Consider the following 22,843-nt stretch of genomic DNA (forward strand, 5'->3'; position numbering starts at 1 on the left):
TTAATGCAGGGACATCTGCATAATGTCTACATACGCAAGGTGCTTCCCTTTCTCAAGCAACTGACGATACTGGGAGATCTCTTGCTCCAGATGGGTCTTGATGCCAAGGAGTGTCTGGTACTCCTGGTTTTGACTCTCGATCTCGCATTTGATGCTGGACAGCTCTGCTTCCAGTGACTCTATCAGGCTCGCAATCTGCTGTATCTGCATGTTGTATCGTTGTTCTGTGTTGTTCAGGTTGCTTTGCAAAGACTGGACCTGACATTGCAAAAGAAATGCAAAGCTTTCAAGAGTATGGCCAAACATAGGCCTAGTTTTAATAAACAATACATTCATTACTCCATGTGGATAATTAGGTGTCAGGGAGACATTTTCTAGCCAAGCATTCTCCCTGACATGCTACTTTTCTATGTGTAGGAATCTTTGTTTTGTATTGGGTAACATGCAAGTATGTAACCATCCCTGTCACATTCCTTGGCTTTGATTCCCACTCTGGCTCAGAGGAGGACTCCCAGGTAGAGGAAGCATCATCCATTGCCATTGCCTGTTACTCTGGGACCTTCTGGGCCAGAGGATATGGCTTTACTGGACTCAGAAGCCCCCTCCCCCCCCGCCATGCAATCCTCACCATCCCCATGCTGGAGGAGTCAGTGGCTGCAGAATCAGGCAATAGCCCTTTAAGAGCCAGACAGTTTCTCAAACACGGTGGGGCAGGCCCCGATCAGCCAGCCTTCATAAAGCCTCAGAAGACCTCTGCATGTTGCTGAGACAACAGCTTTTCCTGAGCGAGCTGTCCAGGGTCCTGACAGGCCTGGCTTTGCCTTCCTGCATGACTGCACTTGACTCTGGCCCTTCTAATAAGTGCAACTGCTTCAGATCTGCTCCCCTGGGGACCTTGAGTTAGGCCAGGCAGGACATCCCTCATTAGGGATGTACAAAAGTTCCGCCACAGATCTCGGGGAGGCCGAATGCCAGTGCATTTGGCCCCCCAAAATTGTTGGCAGAACGGCCCGCCACCACCCTGCCCCCCCCCCGGGACGGGATTTACCTGGGGCGGATCTTTCTGGTGGCAGCGGCTCCAGCGGCGGTTTGGCAGCGGTTCAGCAGCAGTGGCTGCGGCGGCTGGTCTTCCAACCGGCTGCCGCCGCCGCCATTTCCAAGTTAAAAAACAACAACATGATAGGCTATGTAAAGATTTACGTAGCCTATCACAGCTAATTTAAAAAAAAAAAACACCGTGATAGGCTACGTAAATGTTTACGTAGCCTATCACGGCTGATTAAAAAAACAACAACAACGTGCATACATAAATGGCGGCGCCCATGGGCGCCGCCACTTGCATTCCTTCTTTTGGCACGTCTTAGTCTACATAAACATTTACATAGACTAAGACGGCGAAAATAAGGGGAATGAAAATAGCGTAGCGGGCGCTATTTGCATTCCCCTTATTTTCGCCGTCTTAGTCTATGTAAATGTTTACATAGACTAAGATGTGCCAAAATAAGGAACGCAAATGGCGGCGCCCATGGGCGCCGCCATTTGCGTACGCGCGTGTATGTTTTTTTTAATCAGCCATGATAGGCTATGTAAACATTTACGTAGCCTATCATGGCTAACTGCAGGGACGCAAACGGCGGCGGCTATGGCCACCGCCATTTGCATCCCTGCTAGCCAGCGGCCGGATGTCCGGCTGCTTGCGGAGCAGGCCGGCGGCTCCACAGAATCTCTGCGGAGCACAGCCGGCCGGCCAGGATTCCGGGGGGGGGGGGAGGAATGGAGCGCCTCCCCCCTGGCGAGGATTCTGGGGGAGGGACAGAACGCCTCCCCCCGCACCATCAGCATAATCCCTGAAAGGTAATTGATTTTCGTACATCCCTATCCCTCATCTGCAAGTTGCAACCTGGATACAAGTTTACCACCTTATCTGCTGTGTAAAAATTAAGCATTAAAGCAGGCTTCTGCAACCTGGTGCCCTCCAGATATTTTGGACTATAAGCCCCTGCATTCCTGATGATTGCTCACGTTGGCTGCAGCTGATGGGAGTTGAAGTCTAAAACATCTGGAGGGCATCAGGTTGGGGAAGTCTGCCTTGAAGTCCCCAGTCAATAGAAGAAACCACAGATTCATTTGGTTCAACCCCCACCTCCAGTGAGTGGCAAATGCAGGTGGATGTGCCATGGGGGGCGGGGGCACAGCAAGGGATGGAGAAGAGTGGGGAGATGTAAAAGACTGGGACAAGGCAATGGTGGCCAAGATGGACAGAAGCTGAAGATGTGAAGGTGAAGTAGAGTCAGGGCTTGCAGGGTTGAAGTGCCAGGACTTTTGGATCAGTAGGGACAATGACATCAGTTGCCAATACCCCTCAGGCTTCCCTGTTCCCTCTTAGCTTAGCTGCAGTTGTCATTGGAGTTGCGGGGGGTGGGCGGAATGGATTTTCCCATCAACAATATATTGTTGGGAGCTATCCCTGTTGAATTGCAAAGTCATTTGTGGGAGCTTTGGTTCTGAATGGGTAATTTGTTTGTTTATTTATTTATTTACAATATTTATATACCGCTCCACATCAGAAGATTTTGGAGCAGTGGACAACAAAGGTAAAAGAATAAAACACCACTTAAAACAGTTAAAACATTTTTTTAAGACAAATTCCAATAATGTCGAATTCAATAAACTGTGGCTGGTCACTCAGGGAAGACCTCTCAAAATAACAACGTCTCCAGGAGGCACTAGAAGGAACACGACATTGGCGTCTGCCTGACCTCCAAAGGCAGGGAGTTCCACAGGAAGGGGGCCACCACTCTGAAGGCTCTTTTCCTGGTGGACTCCAACGAGGCCATGGGTCCATAACTAAGACCCATTAGCTTCATACTGCCTTTTGCCAGCTCACTGTTCTATGGCTGTCTGCTGATCCTAATCAACTGGCTAATTTGCTAGGTACCGCTGCTCTTTGGTGTGTGTGTGTGTGTGTGTGTGTGTGTAAACACACACACACACAGAGAGAGAGAGAGAGAGAGAGAAGAAGAAGAACAGCCTTCCCCAACCTGGTGCCCTCCAGATGTTTTGGACTTCAACTCCCATCAGCTCCAGTGGTCAGGAATGCTGGGAGCCGTCATCCAAATCATCTGGAGGGTGCCTGGTTGCAGAAGGTTGATATAGACCAACACAGCTGCCTGTAGTTTTGGACTCTTTGGGGAATGTCATGATGAGCTCCTGCACTTCCAAATGTACCACTGCATCACTGCACTGGCCATAGGAAAGCCATCCCTGGCAGTAGCCACTGTTGATGCTCAGTCTGCTTCCTGTTTAGCTGGGCCACTGGCAAAAGAGGGCTGTGAAGCTAAAGTAATGGCTGCAGACATGACCTCCTCATCCGTGAGCAACTCGTCCTACCTTTGTCTATGACCCAGACGGAGGGGAGAGCTGTGTCTCAGATTGTGTGGGACATCTGCCTTGCTGTGCCAGATTCAGCATGCATGTCCCTCTGATGCCATTGTCCCCCTGTCTTGAGAGTACATCCCCAAATCCCCATCATAGCTGTAGAAGGCAGTAGGGTTCACCCCGAGGTACGCTGGGCATTGACCACTCAGTATGAGACATGGTATGAGACACCATGAGAACTGAGACGCCCACTCAGGATGGCGGGCACCTAGCACAGAAGAGCCTTTCCAGTCCAGGACAGCAATGTTTGGAACTGTGTTTGGCAAATCAGTATCAATGAGGTGTGTGGAGGGGTTCCAAAAGGTCCAGCTGGAGGGTAGTTGTATAGGATCATGATTAGGGATGTACGAAACACCTACCTGGCTCCGCGCCGGGCAATCCGCAGTGGGGGGGAGGCGCTCCATCCCTCCCCCCGGAATCCTCGATGGGGGGGAGGTGCTCCGTCCCTCCCCCTGGAATCCTGCCCAGCTGGCTCCGCTCTGCGGCCAAGCCACGGAGCCACCAGCCGGCTCCGGCCGCCCGCAGCCAGACATCCGGCCCCTGGGCAGCCCTGCAGGGACGCAAATGGCAGCTGTCGTAGCCACCGCCATTTGCGTCTCTGTATTGAGCCGTGATAGGCTCTGTAAATATTTACGTAGCCTATCACGGGAGGGGAAAAAAACCCAGCGTACGCAAATAGCGGTAGCCACCGCCATTTGCGTATGCTGGGGTTCCCCCCCCTTGCCATGATAGGCTATGTAGATACTTATGTAGCCTATCATGGCTATGAAGAGGAAGTAGCGAATGGCAGCCGCAGGACAGCCGCCATTCACAAAGCAGCGTGGACTGGAGCAGGTAAGTGCTCCATTTCATGTGCCTTTTGTGGGATGGGGGGGCGGGGGCTTCATTCTGCGATGTATTTCGGGGGGCCGAATGCCAGTGCATTCGGCCTCACTGAGATCCGTCGCGGAATTCTCTGACATCCCTAATCATGATACAGAATCAAAAACTGCCACACCCACCATGGTGAGCTGGGTCTGCAGCTCGATCTCCAAGGTCTGATATTCCTGAGAGAGCTCTGTCAGTTGGGTGTTCTCAGACCCAGGCTCCTCCTGGTTGCTTGAATTCTCTTGCTGACGAACTTCATCCATCTGGAAAACACAAGCAAGAGGTGCATAAATTGGGGGCTTGTACACATATACACATTCCACAGCAAAGCATAACGCATTTCTGCAAGCATTATCCTACCATGTTAAGCAAAACAGGGAAGCTACATTCTGAGTGAATTTTCATAGCTCTTATTACATTTCAATTCTATTCAGATAGTGCTGGCATGATTTTAAATAATATTGTTCTTTCCAAAACTTGCTGAACGTCATTAATTTTAAGTATTTCGGCAGAATAGTATGGAATATGAGTGCTTTTTTGCATTGCAGTGACGATCATTGTATATTGTATTTCTATAATATTTCAAGACGTGGTGATGGCCACCAATTAGGATGGCTTTAAAAGGGGTTGAAATAAATACCTGGAGGAGAAGGCTATGGTTACTAGTTCTGATGGCTACCTGCTACCTCCAGTACCAAAGGCAGTACACTTCTGTACACCAGTTGCTGGGGAACATGGGTAGGAGGGTGCTGTTGCACTCGTGTCCTGCTTGTGTTTTCCTGGTCGACAGCCGGCTGGCCACTGTGTGAACAGAATGCTGGACTAGATGGACCCTTGGTCTGATCCAGCAGAGCTCTTCTTATGTTCTTAATGAATTTTGCTAAATCTTATCTCAAATCACAAATCCAACATCCGATATTGTATGGGAGATACTTTGGAACAAGTAGGGATGTGGAAACAGTATGGGGGGTTCTGAGGCTGGTGGGTTTGGGGCCTGGTAAGTGATTGAGAAAAGCAGAAGGTATTCTTTTTCAAACTTAAGTAGGTGCTCAATATGCTAAGGGCATATTTATGCTAGTACAAACATATGCCAAGTTAGTTCGATTCCCAAAGCATCTTGGGAAGTGTACTTTGGTGAGGTTGCTGAAATAGCACTGCATTCCTTGGGGTTTCCTGGAGGGAGAGGGACTATCAAGCCAGTTTATGACTATGGAGGAAACAGGTCCTGTTTCCTGAGATTCCAGTCCTGCCCCTGCTTTTCTTGCAGACAGCTACCCATAATAGTGAAGCACACATTAACGGTCAGGCACCTTTCCCTTGTTGTGTCACAATGGACAGACTGCCAGCATTTATTTTTTTTTTTAAGTGGGCAGGGGAGATCAGCCTTTGACACTGTCACTGCATTTCCAGGGTAACTCACCTTGGTTTCATACCACTGTTCTACCTCCCTACGGTTTCTCTCAATGATGTCTTCATACTCATGTCTCAGGTTCTCCAGTACCTCTTTCAAATTCTGGCCAGGATTAGAATTGACCTCAACAGTGACATTCCCACCAGACTGGTGTTGCAAACCATTCTTTTCCTGCAGGGCAAAACAAAATAAAAAGAGTGAGCACCTATTGAGAACCATCAGACACACACCTACGCTGGGCATACCTCCCTAGTCATGTGCAAAGGAAGTGTTAATGTGCGAGTGCTTTCATGAGTATGTGGATACAGAATGTGCATTAGAATGCACATTGAAAAGTGCATCCCATCCAAAGCAGTGAAGTGTAGATAGACTGCATCCTTGCTGAGAATACGGCTTTTCATTTGAATGTGCAGCCAATTTAAGTCCATGGTCCCCAGGATGTAAGGGTTATGTGCAAATAAATCTGCTGGTACACATGGATCTCCTTAACTGGATCCAGTGATGACCTCCTAATTTTATCCTTATGGTGCCTATCTCTGGAACTCATCTCAAAAACTAGGGTGGTCACTACAGATGCTTGAGGAATTGGACCTCTGCGAATTCCCATACAAACTGATCTGATCTGTACGTCCTGGACTATGTGCAGGTCCGAATGTACTTATCAACTGGATTTTACACTTCTTGAATGTTCTAACAGAGTTCTCGGCTCTAAAAATGTTTCAAAATACATTTAAACATCATATTCCTGCACTGAGCAGGGGGTTGGACTCCACGGTCTTGTAGGCCCCTTCCAACCCTACTATTCTATGATTCTATGATTCTATTTTGAGAGGAAAAAAAAGTATTTAAATACACATTTATACACGAATTCTCATGCAAATATTTTCCCATGGGTGACCACTTACAAAGGTGGCACAGACCAGAAATGGACCAATTCAAACCTCCCCTGTGGTTGCCTTTTTTTTCTGGCAAAGCCCCTGTCCATTTATCCATTCCACAACACATGCCAAAGTTTAACAGATGTAGCATTTCCCAGCATAGAGATGAACTGTTGAATACCTCTCTGCTGTCATATTAAAGGCCAGGAGCCCTCCCAGGAAAAAAGGGGACTAACCTCTCTCCAACACCTTCGTTTACGAAGTCCAAAAATGGTAGTGGTGGTTCACAAATCCAGATATAAGTGTGACGATAAATCCCACATGGAGGAAACAGAGTTCCCAAAACATCCACAGGTCTCCAGTCCCCAAACCACATACTCAGGGCCACATTAAAGAGCATGAGGGCTCTATGAAGACGTATATTTGTGAGACCTAACCCTCTGCATGCATACAGATTTCAATTTATGCCTTTCTCACAGCCCTCTTCCATCTCGCAGAAACTGTGCAATCTTTCTACAGCAATATTGATTCAGTACCAAGACTGGAAAAGAAAAACAATTGCTACATTCTGGAATTACACAGAAATATTGAAAAATCTCAGTGGAGAAAGACATAGATGCATTGGGTTGGATCCGGATTTATGCTGGATTAACTGTGCCAGTGGAAGTGGAATTCCCTGCCCCCTCCTTCCCATGGCAGCCCCCCCAGCCCCCTGAAAATGCTACCCAGAGCATCAGGAGAATCTGCTGAATGGGGTAAGTTGTGGTGGGCTGGGGAGGGGGTGACCGCCCAAAATCAGGTGGAGGGACCTTCCATGAGCAGAGCCCTTCCTCTCATGGAAGGCAGATCCTGAATCCAACCCATAGGTCCTATCTGAAATTTATCTTGCTTATCTAAAATGCAAAAGGAGTGGGGGATCTTACTTCATCATGGTTCTTCTTAAGATGTATCAGCTCTTCTTGGAGAGACTCGTATTGCATCTCCAGATCAGACTTCTCCAATGTCAGTTTATCCAGAATAGGACGCAAACCTTGAAGATCAGCCTCTATGGTTTGGCGCAGACCACATTCAGTCTCATACCTAACCCACAAGTGAAGATGTCAAAGACATTAGACTTAAAGCCGACAAGTGTGCCATCTGCAATGAACCATTTCGTTTGCAGCAAAACGCTTCTTTGGCCAACAATATCTTTCCATTTTTGTCTGGGGTACTAAATATTGCTTGTGTTTTTTGCATCGCTCTTAATCGCTTTTCAGTTTCATTTGCAATGAAAGCAACTCCCAGTTTCCTCTGGATATTTTTATAATTTCTCCCCCCGCCCCCAATTTGCCACCTCGGAGAACCAGCAAGGCAATTTTTCTGACACCCTAAATAAATGAATAGATTTGCAGAGAATGCTAAGAACTTCTCAGAGAGAGAGAGAGAGAGAGAGACTTAACAACAGTGGGAACAAAATCTGTCTTCTCCTGTTGCTTATGAATTGGCTTTTGAAACCAAAGTCTTTCAAAATGATCTGATTCAGCATAAGGCAGCTTCCTATGTTCCTACTATGTCCTCTAATTGAACAACTGTCTGGTCCAGCTCTGGTTTAAAGATCAACCACAGTACAAAGGGACAGCAGCAGGGTGCTTGAAGTTGCCCATCAACAGTTTGCACCTGGACAGCAGACTGAGCACCAGTCACACTGGTCACCTGGTCTCACCCACTATGGCGAAATGTATTGCATTTCTACTTAGATGACAGTAATTATTTGTATATCTGCATCTGTATAGATCAATTAGCACATGCAAATTTTATGCAAACCTGTGTCATCTTTTGTCCTCTTTTTTGGCCACGCACTGGTGGCCACCCTACCTCTGAAAGTGTTTTTCTACAACAGAAGTCCATAGAACAACAACATAGAAGTCCAACAGAAGCTACAGGTAGTCTATCCTTAAAGCTGTAATGCCCCTTCCCAGTTTTTTTTTTAATGGGTTTGTCTCTAGAGGGTCTCAGTGGAGGGGGAGGTGAAAGTGAGAAAAAAATGGAGCAAATGAGAGAGGCAGAAACTGTAAGAAACAAAAGGTGACGAATGACAGAGATGGTCTGCCTCTAGGCCCTGCTTGTTGTGTCCTCCTTAGCAGGAACGAGATACAAAACTATAGATTCTGGAAAGGAATGGGACTTGGTAAAGCTTTTGTTTGTTTTGACTTTATTGCCATGAACTTAGACCATTCTTTTCCCAATCTTCCTTCGTCTCGTCCTCTGCTCACTCCTTAGCTTATAGTCACATGAAAGAGGAGAACACTAATCAGAAAAGGGTGAACCACTATAGAATGGATTTACTTTAACTTGAAGTCCTCAGCGGCCATCCTTGCATTATCGACATCCAGCACGATCTTGTTGCAATCCATGGTCTCAGAAATCAGCTGCAAGATGGGAAAAGTGCGCACTTTAGTGATGACTCACGACCATCGTTCCCACCCCCCTCGCAATACAAAGGGATAAAACATTTGCAGCAATGGCACTTTCTTTTTGAATGATGTGTGGAAAGCTGATATTCTGATGACTCTGCAGAAGATGCCCAATTTTTCACTGGAGGCCCTTGAATCACCTTTTAGGATGGAGGGTGTCTACCAATTCCATACACATTTTGAGCATTTCTACAGAACAGACCTATAGGAGGAACCACGAGGAGCTATCGGGCTTCAAAAGTGAAACACTTGGATATAGAAGTCTAGAATGGAGAATAGACACATAGGAGGAACCACGAGGAGCGACCCAGCTTCAGAAGTGAAACACTTGGATATATGGAGAATAGACACATAGGAGGAATCACGAGGAGCTATCCGGCTTCAGAAGTGAAACACTTGGATATATGGAAAATAGACATATAGGAGGAACCACGAGGAGCTATCGGGCTTCAAAAGTGAAACACTTGGATATAGAAGTCTAGAATGGAGAATAGACACATAGGAGGAACCATGAGGAGCGACCCAGCTTCAGAAGTGAAACACTTGGATATATGGAGAATAGACACATAGGAGGAATCACGAGGAGCTATCCGGCTTCAGAAGTGAAACACTTGGATATATGGAAAATAGACATATAGGAGGAACCACGAGGAGCTATCGGGCTTCAAAAGTAAAACACTTGGATATAGAAGTCCAGAATGCAGAATAGACACATAGGAGGAACCACGAGGAGCTATCGGGCTTCAAAAGTGAAACACTTGGATATATGGAGAATAGACATACAGGAGGAACCATGAGGAGCTATTGGGCTTCAGAAGTGAAACACTTGGATATATGGAGAATAGGCACATAGGAGGAACCGCGAGGAGCTATACGGCTTCAGAAGTGAAACACTTGGATATAGAAGTCCAGAATGCAGAATAGACATATAAGAGGAACCATGAGGAGCTATCGGGCTTCAAAAGTGAAACACTTGGATATAGAAGTCCAGAATGAAGAATAGACATATAGGAGGAACCACGAGGAGATATCGGGCTTCAAAAGTGAAACACTTGGATATAGAAGTCCAGAATGCAGAATAGACACATAGGAGGAACCACGAGGAGCTATCCGGCTTCAAAAGTGAAACACTTGGATATAGAAGGCCAGAATGCAGAATAGACATATAGGAGGAACCACGAGGAGCTATCGGGCTTCAAAAGTGAAACACTTGGATATAGAAGTCCAGAATGAAGAATAGACATATAGGAGGAACCATGAGGAGCTATTGGGCTTCAGAAGTGAAACACTTGGATATAGAAGTCCAGAATGCAGAATAGACATATAGGAGGAACCACAAGGAGCTATCCGGCTTCAGAAGTGAAACACTTCGATATAGAAGTCCAGAATGGAGAATAGACACATAGGAGGAACCACGAGGAGCTATCGGGCTTCAAAAGTGAAACACTTGGATATAGAAGTCCAGAATGCAGAATAGACATATAGGAGGAACCACGAGGAGCTATCCGGCTTCAGAAGTGAAACACTTGGATATAGAAGTCCAGAATGCAGAATAGACACATAGGAGGAACCACGAGGAGATATCGGGCTTCAAAAGTGAAACACTTGGATATAGAAGTCCAGAATGGAGAATAGACACATAGGAGGAACCACAAGGAGATATCGGGCTTCAAAAGTGAAACACTTGGATATAGAAGTCCAGAATGGAGAATAGACATATAGGAGGAACCACGAGGAGATATCGGGCTTCAAAAGTGAAACACTTGGATATAGAAGTCCAGAATGGAGAATAGACATATAGGAGGAACCACGAGGAGCTATCCGGCTTCAAAAGTGAAACACTTGGATATAGAAGTCCAGAATGCAGAATAGACATATAGGAGGAACCACGAGGAGCTATCCGGCTTCAGAAGTGAAACACTTGGATATAGAAGTCCAGAATGCAGAATAGACATATAGCAGGAACCACGAGGAGCTATCGGGCTTCAAAAGTGAAACACTTGGATATAGAAGTCCAGAATGCAGGATAGACATATAGGAGGAACCACGAGGAGCTATCCGGCTTCAGAAGTGAAACACTTGGATATAGAAGTCCAGAATGGAGAATAGACACATAGGAGGAACCACGAGGAGATATCGGGCTTCAAAAGTGAAACACTTGGATATAGAAGTCCAGAATGGAGAATAGACATATAGGAGGAACCACGAGGAGATATTGGGCTTCAAAGGTGAAACACTTGGATATAGAAGTCCAGAATGGAGAATAGACATATAGGAGGAACCACGAGGAGATATCGGGCTTCAGAAGTGAAACACTTGGATATAGAAGTCCAGAATGCAGAATAGACATATAGGAGGAACCACGAGGAGCTATCCGGCTTCAGAAGTGAAACACTTGGATATAGAAGTCCAGAATGCAGAATAGACATATAGGAGGAACCACAAGGAGCTATCCGGCTTCAGAAGTGAAACACTTGGATATAGAAGTCCAGAATGCGGAATAGACATATAGCAGGAACCACGAGGAGCTATCCAGCTTCAGAAGTGAAACACTTGGATATAGAAGTCCAGAATACAGAATAGACATATAGCAGGAACCACGAGGAGCTATCCGGCTTCAAAAGTGAAACACTTGGATATAGAAGTCCAGAATGCAGAATAGACATATAGGAGGAACCACGAGGAGCTATCGGGCTTCAAAAGTGAAACACTAGGATATAGAAGTCCAGAATGCAGAATAGACACATAGGAGGAACCATGAGGAGCTATCGGGCTTCAAAAGTGAAACACTTGGATATAGAAGTCCAGAATGGAGAATAGACATATAGGAGGAACCACGAGGAGCTATCTGGCTTCAGAAGTGAAACACTTGGATATAGAAGTCCAGAATGGAGAATAGACATATAGCAGGAACCACGAGGAGATATCGGGCTTCAAAAGTGAAACACTTGGATATAGAAGTCCAGAATGCAGAATAGACATATAGGAGGAACCACGAGGAGCTATCGGGCTTCAAAAGTGAAACACTAGGATATAGAAGTCCAGAATGCAGAATAGACACATAGGAGGAACCATGAGGAGCTATCGGGCTTCAAAAGTGAAACACTTGGATATAGAAGGCCAGAATGCAGAATAGACATATAGGAGGAACCATGAGGAGCGACCCAGCTTCAGAAGTGAAACACTTGGATATATGGAGAATAGACACATAGGAGGAATCACGAGGAGCTATCCGGCTTCAGAAGTGAAACACTTGGATATATGGAAAATAGACATATAGGAGGAACCACGAGGAGCTATCGGGCTTCAAAAGTAAAACACTTGGATATAGAAGTCCAGAATGGAGAATAGACACATAGGAGGAACCACGAGGAGCTATCGGGCTTCAAAAGTGAAACACTTGGATATATGGAGAATAGACATACAGGAGGAACCATGAGGAGCTATTGGGCTTCAGAAGTGAAACACTTGGATATATGGAGAATAGGCACATAGGAGGAACCGCGAGGAGCTATACGGCTTCAGAAGTGAAACACTTGGATATAGAAGTCCAGAATGCAGAATAGACATATAAGAGGAACCATGAGGAGCTATCGGGCTTCAAAAGTGAAACACTTGGATATAGAAGTCCAGAATGAAGAATAGACATATAGGAGGAACCACGAGGAGATATCGGGCTTCAAAAGTGAAACACTTGGATATAGAAGTCCAGAATGCAGAATAGACACATAGGAGGAACCACGAGGAGCTATCCGGCTTCAAAAGTGAAACACTTGGATATAGAAGGCCAGAATGCAGAATAGACATATAGGAGGAACCACGAGGAGCTATCCGGCTTCAAAAGTGAAACACTTGGATATAGAAGTCCAGAATGAAGAATAGACATATAGGAGGAACCATGAGGAGCTATTGGGCTTCAGAAGTGAAACACTTGGATATAGAAGTCCAGAATGCAGAATAGACATATAGGAGGAACCACAAGGAGCTATCCGGCTTCAGAAGTGAAACACTTCGATATAGAAGTCCAGAATGGAGAATAGACACATAGGAGGAACCACGAGGAGCTATCGGGCTTCAAAAGTGAAACACTTGGATATAGAAGTCCAGAATGCAGAATAGACATATAGGAGGAACCACGAGGAGCTATCCGGCTTCAGAAGTGAAACACTTGGATATAGAAGTCCAGAATGCAGAATAGACACATAGGAGGAACCACGAGGAGATATCGGGCTTCAAAAGTGAAACACTTGGATATAGAAGTCCAGAATGGAGAATAGACACATAGGAGGAACCACAAGGAGATATCGGGCTTCAAAAGTGAAACACTTGGATATAGAAGTCCAGAATGGAGAATAGACATATAGGAGGAACCACGAGGAGATATCGGGCTTCAAAAGTGAAACACTTGGATATAGAAGTCCAGAATGGAGAATAGACATATAGGAGGAACCACGAGGAGCTATCCGGCTTCAAAAGTGAAACACTTGGATATAGAAGTCCAGAATGCAGAATAGACATATAGGAGGAACCACGAGGAGCTATCCGGCTTCAGAAGTGAAACACTTGGATATAGAAGTCCAGAATGCAGAATAGACATATAGCAGGAACCACGAGGAGCTATCGGGCTTCAAAAGTGAAACACTTGGATATAGAAGTCCAGAATGCAGGATAGACATATAGGAGGAACCACGAGGAGCTATCCGGCTTCAGAAGTGAAACACTTGGATATAGAAGTCCAGAATGGAGAATAGACACATAGGAGGAACCACGAGGAGATATCGGGCTTCAAAAGTGAAACACTTGGATATAGAAGTCCAGAATGGAGAATAGACATATAGGAGGAACCACGAGGAGATATTGGGCTTCAAAAGTGAAACACTTGGATATAGAAGTCCAGAATGGAGAATAGACATATAGGAGGAACCACGAGGAGATATCGGGCTTCAGAAGTGAAACACTTGGATATAGAAGTCCAGAATGCAGAATAGACATATAGGAGGAACCACGAGGAGCTATCCGGCTTCAGAAGTGAAACACTTGGATATAGAAGTCCAGAATGCAGAATAGACATATAGGAGGAACCACAAGGAGCTATCCGGCTTCAGAAGTGAAACACTTGGATATAGAAGTCCAGAATGCGGAATAGACATATAGCAGGAACCACGAGGAGCTATCCAGCTTCAGAAGTGAAACACTTGGATATAGAAGTCCAGAATACAGAATAGACATATAGCAGGAACCACGAGGAGCTATCCGGCTTCAAAAGTGAAACACTTGGATATAGAAGTCCAGAATGCAGAATAGACATATAGGAGGAACCACGAGGAGCTATCGGGCTTCAAAAGTGAAACACTAGGATATAGAAGTCCAGAATGCAGAATAGACACATAGGAGGAACCATGAGGAGCTATCGGGCTTCAAAAGTGAAACACTTGGATATAGAAGTCCAGAATGGAGAATAGACATATAGGAGGAACCACGAGGAGCTATCTGGCTTCAGAAGTGAAACACTTGGATATAGAAGTCCAGAATGGAGAATAGACATATAGCAGGAACCACGAGGAGATATCGGGCTTCAAAAGTGAAACACTTGGATATAGAAGTCCAGAATGCAGAATAGACATATAGGAGGAACCACGAGGAGCTATCGGGCTTCAAAAGTGAAACACTAGGATATAGAAGTCCAGAATGCAGAATAGACACATAGGAGGAACCATGAGGAGCTATCGGGCTTCAAAAGTGAAACACTTGGATATAGAAGGCCAGAATGCAGAATAGACATATAGGAGGAACCACGAGGAGCTATCGGGCTTCAAAAGTGAAACACTTGGATATAGAAGTCCAGAATGAAGAATAGACATATAGGAGGAACCACGAGGAGCTATTGGGCTTCAAAAGTGAAACACTTGGATATAGAAGTCCAGAATGCAGAATAGACATATAGGAGGAACCACGAGGAGCTATCCGGCTTCAGAAGTGAAACACTTGGATATAGAAGTCCAGAATGCAGAATAGACATATAGGAGGAACCACGAGGAGCTATCCGGCTTCAGAAGTGAAACACTTGGATATAGAAGTCCAGAATGCAGAATAGACATATAGGAGGAACCACGAGGAGCTATCCGGCTTCAGAAGTGAAACACTTGGATATAGAAGTCCAGAATGGAGAATAGACATTTAGCAGGAACCATGAGGAGCTATCGGGCTTCAAAAGTGAAACACTTGGATATAGAAGTCCAGAATGGAGAATAGACATATAGGAGGAACCGCGAGGAGCTATCGGGCTTCAGAAGTAAAACACTTGGATATATGCAGAATAGACACATAGGAGGAACCGCGAGGAGCTATCGGGCTTCAGAAGTGAAACACTTGGATATATGGAGAATAGACACATAGGAGGGACCATGAGGAGCTATCCGGCTTCAGAAGTGAAACACTTGGATATATGGAGAATAGACACATAGGAGAAACCACGAGGAGCTATCGGGCTTCAGAAGTGAAACACTTTGATATAGAAGTCCAGAATGGAGAATAGACATATAGGAGGAACCGCGAGGAGCTATCGGGCTTCAGAAGTAAAACACTTGGATATATGGAGAATAGACACATAGGAGGAACCGCGAGGAGCTATTGGGCTTCAGAAGTGAAACACTTGGATATATGGAGAATAGACACATAGGAGGAACCGCGAGGAGCTATCGGGCTTCAGAAGTGAAACACTTGGATATATGGAGAATAGACACATAGGAGGAACCGCGAGGAGCTATCGGGCTTCAGAAGTGAAACACTTGGATATATGGAGAATAGACACATAGGAGGAACCGCGAGGAGCTATCGGGCTTCAGAAGTAAAACACTTGGATATATGGAGAATAGACACATAGGAGGAACCGCGAGGAGCTATCGGGCTTCAGAAGTAAAACACTTGGATATATGGAGAATAGACACATAGGAGGAACCGCGAGGAGCTATCGGGCTTCAAAAGTAAAACATTTGGATATATGGAGAATAGACACATAGGAGGAACCGCGAGGAGCTATCGGGCTTCAAAAGTAAAACACTTGGATATATGGAGAATAGACACATAGGAGGAACCGCGAGGAGCTATCGGGCTTCAAAAGTAAAACACTTGGATATATGGAGAATAGACACATAGGAGGAACCGCGAGGAGCTATCGGGCTTCAGAAGTGAAACACTTGGATATATGGAGAATAGACACATAGGAGGAACCACGAGGAGCTATCGGGCTTCAGAAGTGAAACACTTGGATATATGGAGAATAGACACATAGGAGGAACCGCGAGGAGCTATCGGGCTTCAAAAGTAAAACACTTGGATATATGGAGAATAGACACATAGGAGGAACCACGAGGAGCTATCCGGCTTCAGAAGTGAAACACTTGGATATACAAGGCCAGAATGAAGTTTCAGCTTGAAACGCATTAGAAAGACGAGGTAGGGAAAACCCTTTGTCAGCCTAAATGGGGGGGGGGCACCATGATGTCGTGATTTCTGACATTTTCCTGCCACCCACGTATGGCAGACCACCAATTGGCATGGGATGAGCAAATGCTGAACACAACAACAGCATGTCATACATCTGATTCAATTAGACAAGGTGGGACCTACAAGAAAATGGTGCAATATATCCTCACCCTGCTAACAGAACAGCGCTCCTGTTCAAGGTTCAAACCAGGCAGCCATGACTTCCTCTAGGATACTGTAAGTTTCATAGAATCATAGAATAGTAGGGTTGGAAGGGGCCTGTAAGACCATCGATTCCAACCCCCTGCTCAATGCAGGAATCCGAATCAAAGCATCCCTGGCCGATGCCTGTCCAGCCTCATCTTGAATGCCTCCAGTGTGGGAGAGCCCACCACCTCCTTAGGTCATCGGTTCCATGGTCGTATCACTCTAACAGTCAGGAAGTTTTTCCTGATATTCAGCCAGAATCTGGCTTCCTGTGACTTGAGCCCATTATTCCGTGTCCTGCACTCTGGGATGATGGAGAAGAGATCCTGGCCTTCCTCTCTGTGACAACCTTTCAAGTACATGAAGAGCGCTATCCTATCTCACCTCAGTCTCCTCTTCTCAAGGCTAAACATGCCCAGTTCTCTCAGTTTCTCCTCATAGGGCTTTGTTTCCAGTCCTCTGACCATCTTCACTGCTCTCCTCTGAACCCTCTCCAGTTTGTCTGCAATGCATCCTTCTTAATGTGTGGTGTCCAGAAGTGGACACCGTACTCAAGATGAGGCCTAACCAGTGCTGAGTAGAGGGGAACTAAGTCTGTAGAGCCTCAAGCAAGCCAATTTACTCTCTTCCCTCTCCACCTCATTTTTCCATTTATTCCCAGTTGCCAACTGGCACTCAACATTTCTTTGTTCCTGCTCATTGAGCCTGGGCAGCGGCAGAAGGTGGGGTGCTGTTACCTCATTTTGACTTTTCTAAAAAGTTTCTTTCTATTTCTGCAAATCTCAGAGTTCCTCTCTTGGCTACTCCCTTCTCAGTCTCCTGTCTGTGCTGTGGGGATAATAACAGTGGCCTACTTTGTTGGGAGCCAGCATGATATAACGGCTAAAGTGTTGGGACTTTAGATTGGGAAGGCTTGAGTCCAAATTTCTGCTTAGCTGTGAAGTTCACTGCATGATATTAGGCCAGTCATTCTTCTCTCACAATACATGAAGTATTGTGAGAACAAAAGTGGGAGGGGAACGAAAGAGAGATCATCACATCTATCCTGCTCTGAATTAGCAGGATAAAAGTGTAGTAAAGACTCACTGGGCAAAGCAACCCTATGGGGCCTGGGGAGGGAGAATCCATGGTGGAAGAACCACCAAACCCAAAGCCCTGCCAGGCTGATGCCAGCCAGGGCAAAAGGTGAGGAAGGGTTTTTTTCTGATTTTGTTTACCTTTTCTGTCCGCCATTGCTGACTTTTTTATTTTATCTCCCTGAGGATCCAGTGAGAGGGAAAATAACCACACACCAGCTCCAGGACTGGCATCATTTCTCCTCCTTGTTGGGGAACGGGACGGCTTTGGATCCAGAGGATCCAAGACTTCCCCGATCCACTCCTGACACGCCCCTTTTCAGCCTCTACCACCATCAGCAGCAGAGCCCCAGGGCAGAGAGAAGCAACTGTGGCAACAGCGGACCTCCAACAGCAGACCTCCACCTCTGCCCTGTTAGAAAGGGGCAACAGCACTGGTTAGTTAATTGTTTGGGCCAGTGGGAGGTGACAGTTGTGATAATCTTTCTGTCCTTGCTGACTCGTCCTCTCTCTGGTAAATAAGGGATCAACTTGCTTAAAGGAGCAATCCTATAGAGATAGGCAGCTGCCTCTGAACTTGGAGGCAACCACCTATCCAAAGCAAAGCAGGAGAAGCACGGAGGGGATCGTTCCCTCTGCGGTCCTCCTGTCCTGCTTTTTCAGCTGTCAGACTGCAGCTGTCTAGCCACGGGAGCATGGAGCGGGGAAGGTGGCTTCAGTACAGGCATTTTCGCCCTCCCCGCACCAGAACGCAAATGCGGAGGGTGGGACTTTTCCACACTGCCTCCGAGGCAGCACGGAAGCGGGGGGAGGTTGGTTCCCGGAAAACACCATATCCTATGGCCATCTAGCTGCTGTCTAGTGGCCATAGGATTGCTCCCTAACTTGTCTTTAATTGCCCTTCCACTACTCTATCTTGACCACTTCTCTTCTTATCTCGCTGCCTCCTTTTTTTCTCCTCTGCCTGCAATGAGGTGCTGCTTTATTTTCTGGCAGCTGAGAAGTCGATGTATCTTCCTTCCTTCCTTCCTTCCTTCCTTCCTTCCTTCCTTTTTTACCTTGAATAAAGTTTTTCATCCTTCTTTTTCAGCTTGACTATAAGTCTTAACAGACTGTTTATTGCAACTGCTATCTGCAAACATATCAAACGGCTTCCTAATATTCCCACATTCCCATGGAAAAGGAGGTCCACAATATCATATGGCCACTGACACACACCCCTTCCTCATTTACAGGGCCAGCCCTACCTTTAGGCAGAGTGAACCAAGTGTCTCAGGAAGCAGATGCTGGGGGGCAGCAGTGGAAGTCCCCTGGGTTTTCCTCCTGAGCACCCTGGCTGTTCCCCTCTTTTTAAGGACAGAACTATGTGTGCCACACAGCCTGTCCTGATCCCCTAAACTGGTCTGTTGCTCTCAGGTGTGGTGGAGGATGCTATCCCATCAGCAGTATTGAAGTAAGATTCAACTGGCGGTCTAGTTAGCTTCCATATGTGGAGTGGGAGAGAGGGTGCCATCTTGTCCTTTGTTTCAGGCAGCAGAATGTCTTGGGCTGCCCTGCATATTTATTTTTGTTTTATTCTCTCCCTTCCAGGGACTGCTTTACGAGCCAGTTGGAAAATGGTTTTAATTACAGTTTTTTATTTTATTTGTATTTTATTATTGTTATTCACCATGGGCACTATTTTAGTGGAAAGCTGGGATGTACATTTAAGAAGTAAAGAAATAAATAGTTTCTATTTGTAAAGTAATTAATGCCGCTATATAGCGTTGGGTCCTGAATAAATTATCTGAACATAGTTCCTACTAAAATCAATGGGAGTTAAGCCATGACCAACTTGTCCCATTGAATTCCGTGAGGCCTAAATTCAACTATCTTAGTCTGAATCCAACCCATAATCTGAAGGCAAAAATTAAACATTTTCAGCTGAAATATTACATGCATTGCCCTCTGAAAGAGGGAACAAAAGAGAAGATCTTAAAAGCTCTTCCACTGAAATTTCCCACTTTCAGTCAGTGCACTATGGGGCATTGTGAGGGAGAGCAATCTTTCTAGAGTGTAAACCCCCTGAGAGGTGAGATTAGATCATGGGCAGGTGACCATGGAACAGTCCGCAGCATCCATTCAGCTTTTACCATAATCCCCATTTCATTGCTTTTGAGAATGCATCCCCAGATTCATGAAGCAATACACATGCTCCCTTCTAAATCAGAGGCCCAACGAGAAGCCCTTCTCAAAGAGGTGAAACAAATAGTGGCCAATGATATATTACCTCATTGAAAAGCTTGCCAATCTCATCATAGTATTGGCTGTATTCCTTTGGTTCAGTAGTCTGTCCATTCTTCTGGTACCACTCTCTAATTAAGGACTCAAGCTGATTGTTCTCTTCTTCCAGGCTTCGCACCTTGTCCAGGTAAGAGGCCAGGCGATCATTGAGGTTCTGCATGGTGTTCTTCTCATTGTTGGAGAGGAATCCAGCATCATCACCACCAAAGCTGCCACCTCCATGGCCACCACCAAAACCAGGCCCCCCAAAGCCACCACCTAGACTGCCACCTCCATGGCCACCACCAAAACCAGGCCCCCCAAAGCCACCACCTAAACTGCCACCTCCATGGCCACCGCCAAAGCCAGGCCCCCCAAAGCCACCACCTAAACTGCCACCTCCATGGCCACCGCCAAAGCCAGGCCCCCCAAAGCCACCACCTAAACTGCCACCTCCATGGCCACCACCAAAGCCAGCCCTCCCAAAGCCACCACCTAAACTGCCACCTCCATGGCCACCGCCAAAACCAGGCCCCCCAAAGCCACCCCCTAAACTGCCACCTCCATGGCCACCGCCAAAACCAGGCCCCCCAAAGCCACCGCCTAAGTTTCCACCTCCAGAGCCACCACCATAGCCTCCAGATATACTATGGCATATCCCCCCTCCAGATCTTCCTCCGGAATGACTTCCGCCAGAAAACCCTTGGCTGCTTCTCACAGTGGAGGTGTACCTTCTAGATGTAGAAGACCCACCACCACCACCACTGTTACTAGTGCTGTGTCCACCACGTCCACCACCGCCAGTTCTCTCACCACCCTTGCCGCCGCTGCTTCCACCACCAGCACCGCTAGATCCACTTTCCGAACTCTGCCTGAAGCTATAGCTGCAGCTCATGGTGGCAGCTGTGTGGGGATTCCCCAAAACTGAATGTTGGGTGCAGAGAAGATTATGGGATCACATCTGCACTTCCTTCTCCACAGGGATCTTTATTTATACCTGCTACCCTGGGTGTTTCTCCATCCCATGTGGGCTTGCCTGGATTGTTAATGCCAGGATTGATTTGTCAAAGGGAATTAGTATCATTATTTTTTAACTACACCAGACAACGAAGCTCATTGTTGTTTTGTCTGGGGGTGTTTCTCTGCATGTGTTTGTTTGTTTGTTCAAAAGACCGGCTGTGTAATTTAATTTTCACCTGGGTGGTTTTCTGTTTCATTTTGATCACTTCTGTGATCTAATCTACAAGGACTTGTGTAAGTTTGGACCTACCACCTTCAGCGCTGAAACAAAGCTAATATTGCAACAAGGATTACTGGATGTCGCCATGCTTTTCTTAGGAATCACTGGGAAGAAATACAATTGCATACAGCCTGTTTTATCCAGATCCGTGGCTTTTTATCTCCAGACAACTCACAGAGGGGTCCTTGGAAGTTGAAACCAAGGGATCATAAAATTGTACAGGGGACGGTAGCAGGAAATGAAATGCATGTCAAACGTATAAAACATCCATTTCCAAGCTGTGTTCTGGGGAGAGCCTACGGTGAGAAAATCAGTAATGCTCAACAAGCTTCCTTGAAAGACAGTTTGCCCATCACTGCTGATCTTTCCCTGCAAGGCCGAGTGTTGAGTGTGTTCTGTGCACTCTCCATCCATAGAGGGGGAGGATGTGGTCCATAATCTTTGCCGACACTCATCCACATGAATTGCAGACTGGAAGGTCAGCAGGACAGCAGTTCGAGACCCGAGTGCTGCATGACAGAGTGAGCTCCCGTCTTCAGTCCCCGCTTCTGCCAACCTAGCAGTTCGAAAGCAAGAAATTGCAAGTAGATAAATAGGTACCGCTTCAGCAGGAAAGGTAACAGCATTCCGTGCACCTCGCTGTTCAGTCACGCCGGCCACATGACCATGGAAGCGTCTTCGGACAGTGCTGGCTCTTCGGCTTAGAAATGGAGATGAGCACCACACCCTAGAGTCGGACACGACTGGTTGGGGATACCTTTACCTCTTTTTTTTTTTTAATGGCTGACTTGCTGGGGATGACGGGAGGGTAGCCCAACACATCTGGAGACCACCATGTTGGTGAAGGCTACCCTAGAACATGCCCCAGAAATTTCAACAAGGGTTTCAGAACTAACACATGGAGACCGCTCCACAGCAAACCATGGGTTAATTCACTTTGGGTTAGGATAATTTGTGGTTGCTTAACCCACAAAAAACTCAAAGTGTCTGGGTTTCTATGTCATGCAGCAACCTACAGTCGGGCCCATCAGAAGTTGCATATCCATGTCAGAAGTAGAAGTGAGTGGATCGCTTACCTGGTTCCGTTCCAGGGCATCAGCTGGGGGTGGGAGGCGATCTGTCCCTCCCCCTGGAATCCTCCCTGGCCGGCTCCACTCTGCGGCAAGGCCGCGGAGCCACCGGCCGGGCCAATCTGCACCTGGACTTCCATCCACTGCCAGGCTGCGGACGCAAATGGCGTCCTGCGTAGCAGACGCCATTTGTGTCGCTACTCCTTTCATGATAGGCTACGTAAATACTTACGTAGCCTATCATGGCTAAAGCAGGGACACAAATCACATAGCGGATGCCATTTGCGTCCCCGCTCTTTGCCGTGATAGGCTACGTAAGTATTTACGTAGCCTATCACAAAAGGAGTAGCAACACAAATGGCGTAGCAGACGCCATTTGCGTCCCTGCTCTTTGCTGCCTAAATACTTACGTAGCCTATCACGGCTAAAGCAGGGACACTCCTGCTTTTGCCACAC

General features: G+C 46.5%; 1 protein-coding gene across 1 annotated transcript; it reads right to left on the reverse strand.

Annotated features, from left to right (window-relative positions):
* On the reverse strand, positions 1–20,314 carry LOC146341042 (keratin, type I cytoskeletal 42-like). The gene is made up of 6 exons (XM_084807316.1): positions 20,085–20,314; positions 8,920–9,002; positions 7,518–7,674; positions 5,726–5,887; positions 4,440–4,568; positions 1–258 (listed from the first exon to the last, which is right to left on the reverse strand). Exons 1-6 carry the CDS (start codon positions 20,256–20,258, stop codon positions 1–3), a joined length of 963 nt encoding a protein of 320 aa, XP_084663442.1. The 5' UTR covers positions 20,259–20,314.
* Positions 20,315–22,843: the final 2,529 nt, after the last annotated feature.

This window comes from Heloderma suspectum, chromosome 6 (genome assembly GCF_057233095.1).
Source record: "Heloderma suspectum isolate Gila_16-S chromosome 6, 16-S_ref, whole genome shotgun sequence".
Taxonomy (NCBI): domain Eukaryota; kingdom Metazoa; phylum Chordata; class Lepidosauria; order Squamata; family Helodermatidae; genus Heloderma; species Heloderma suspectum.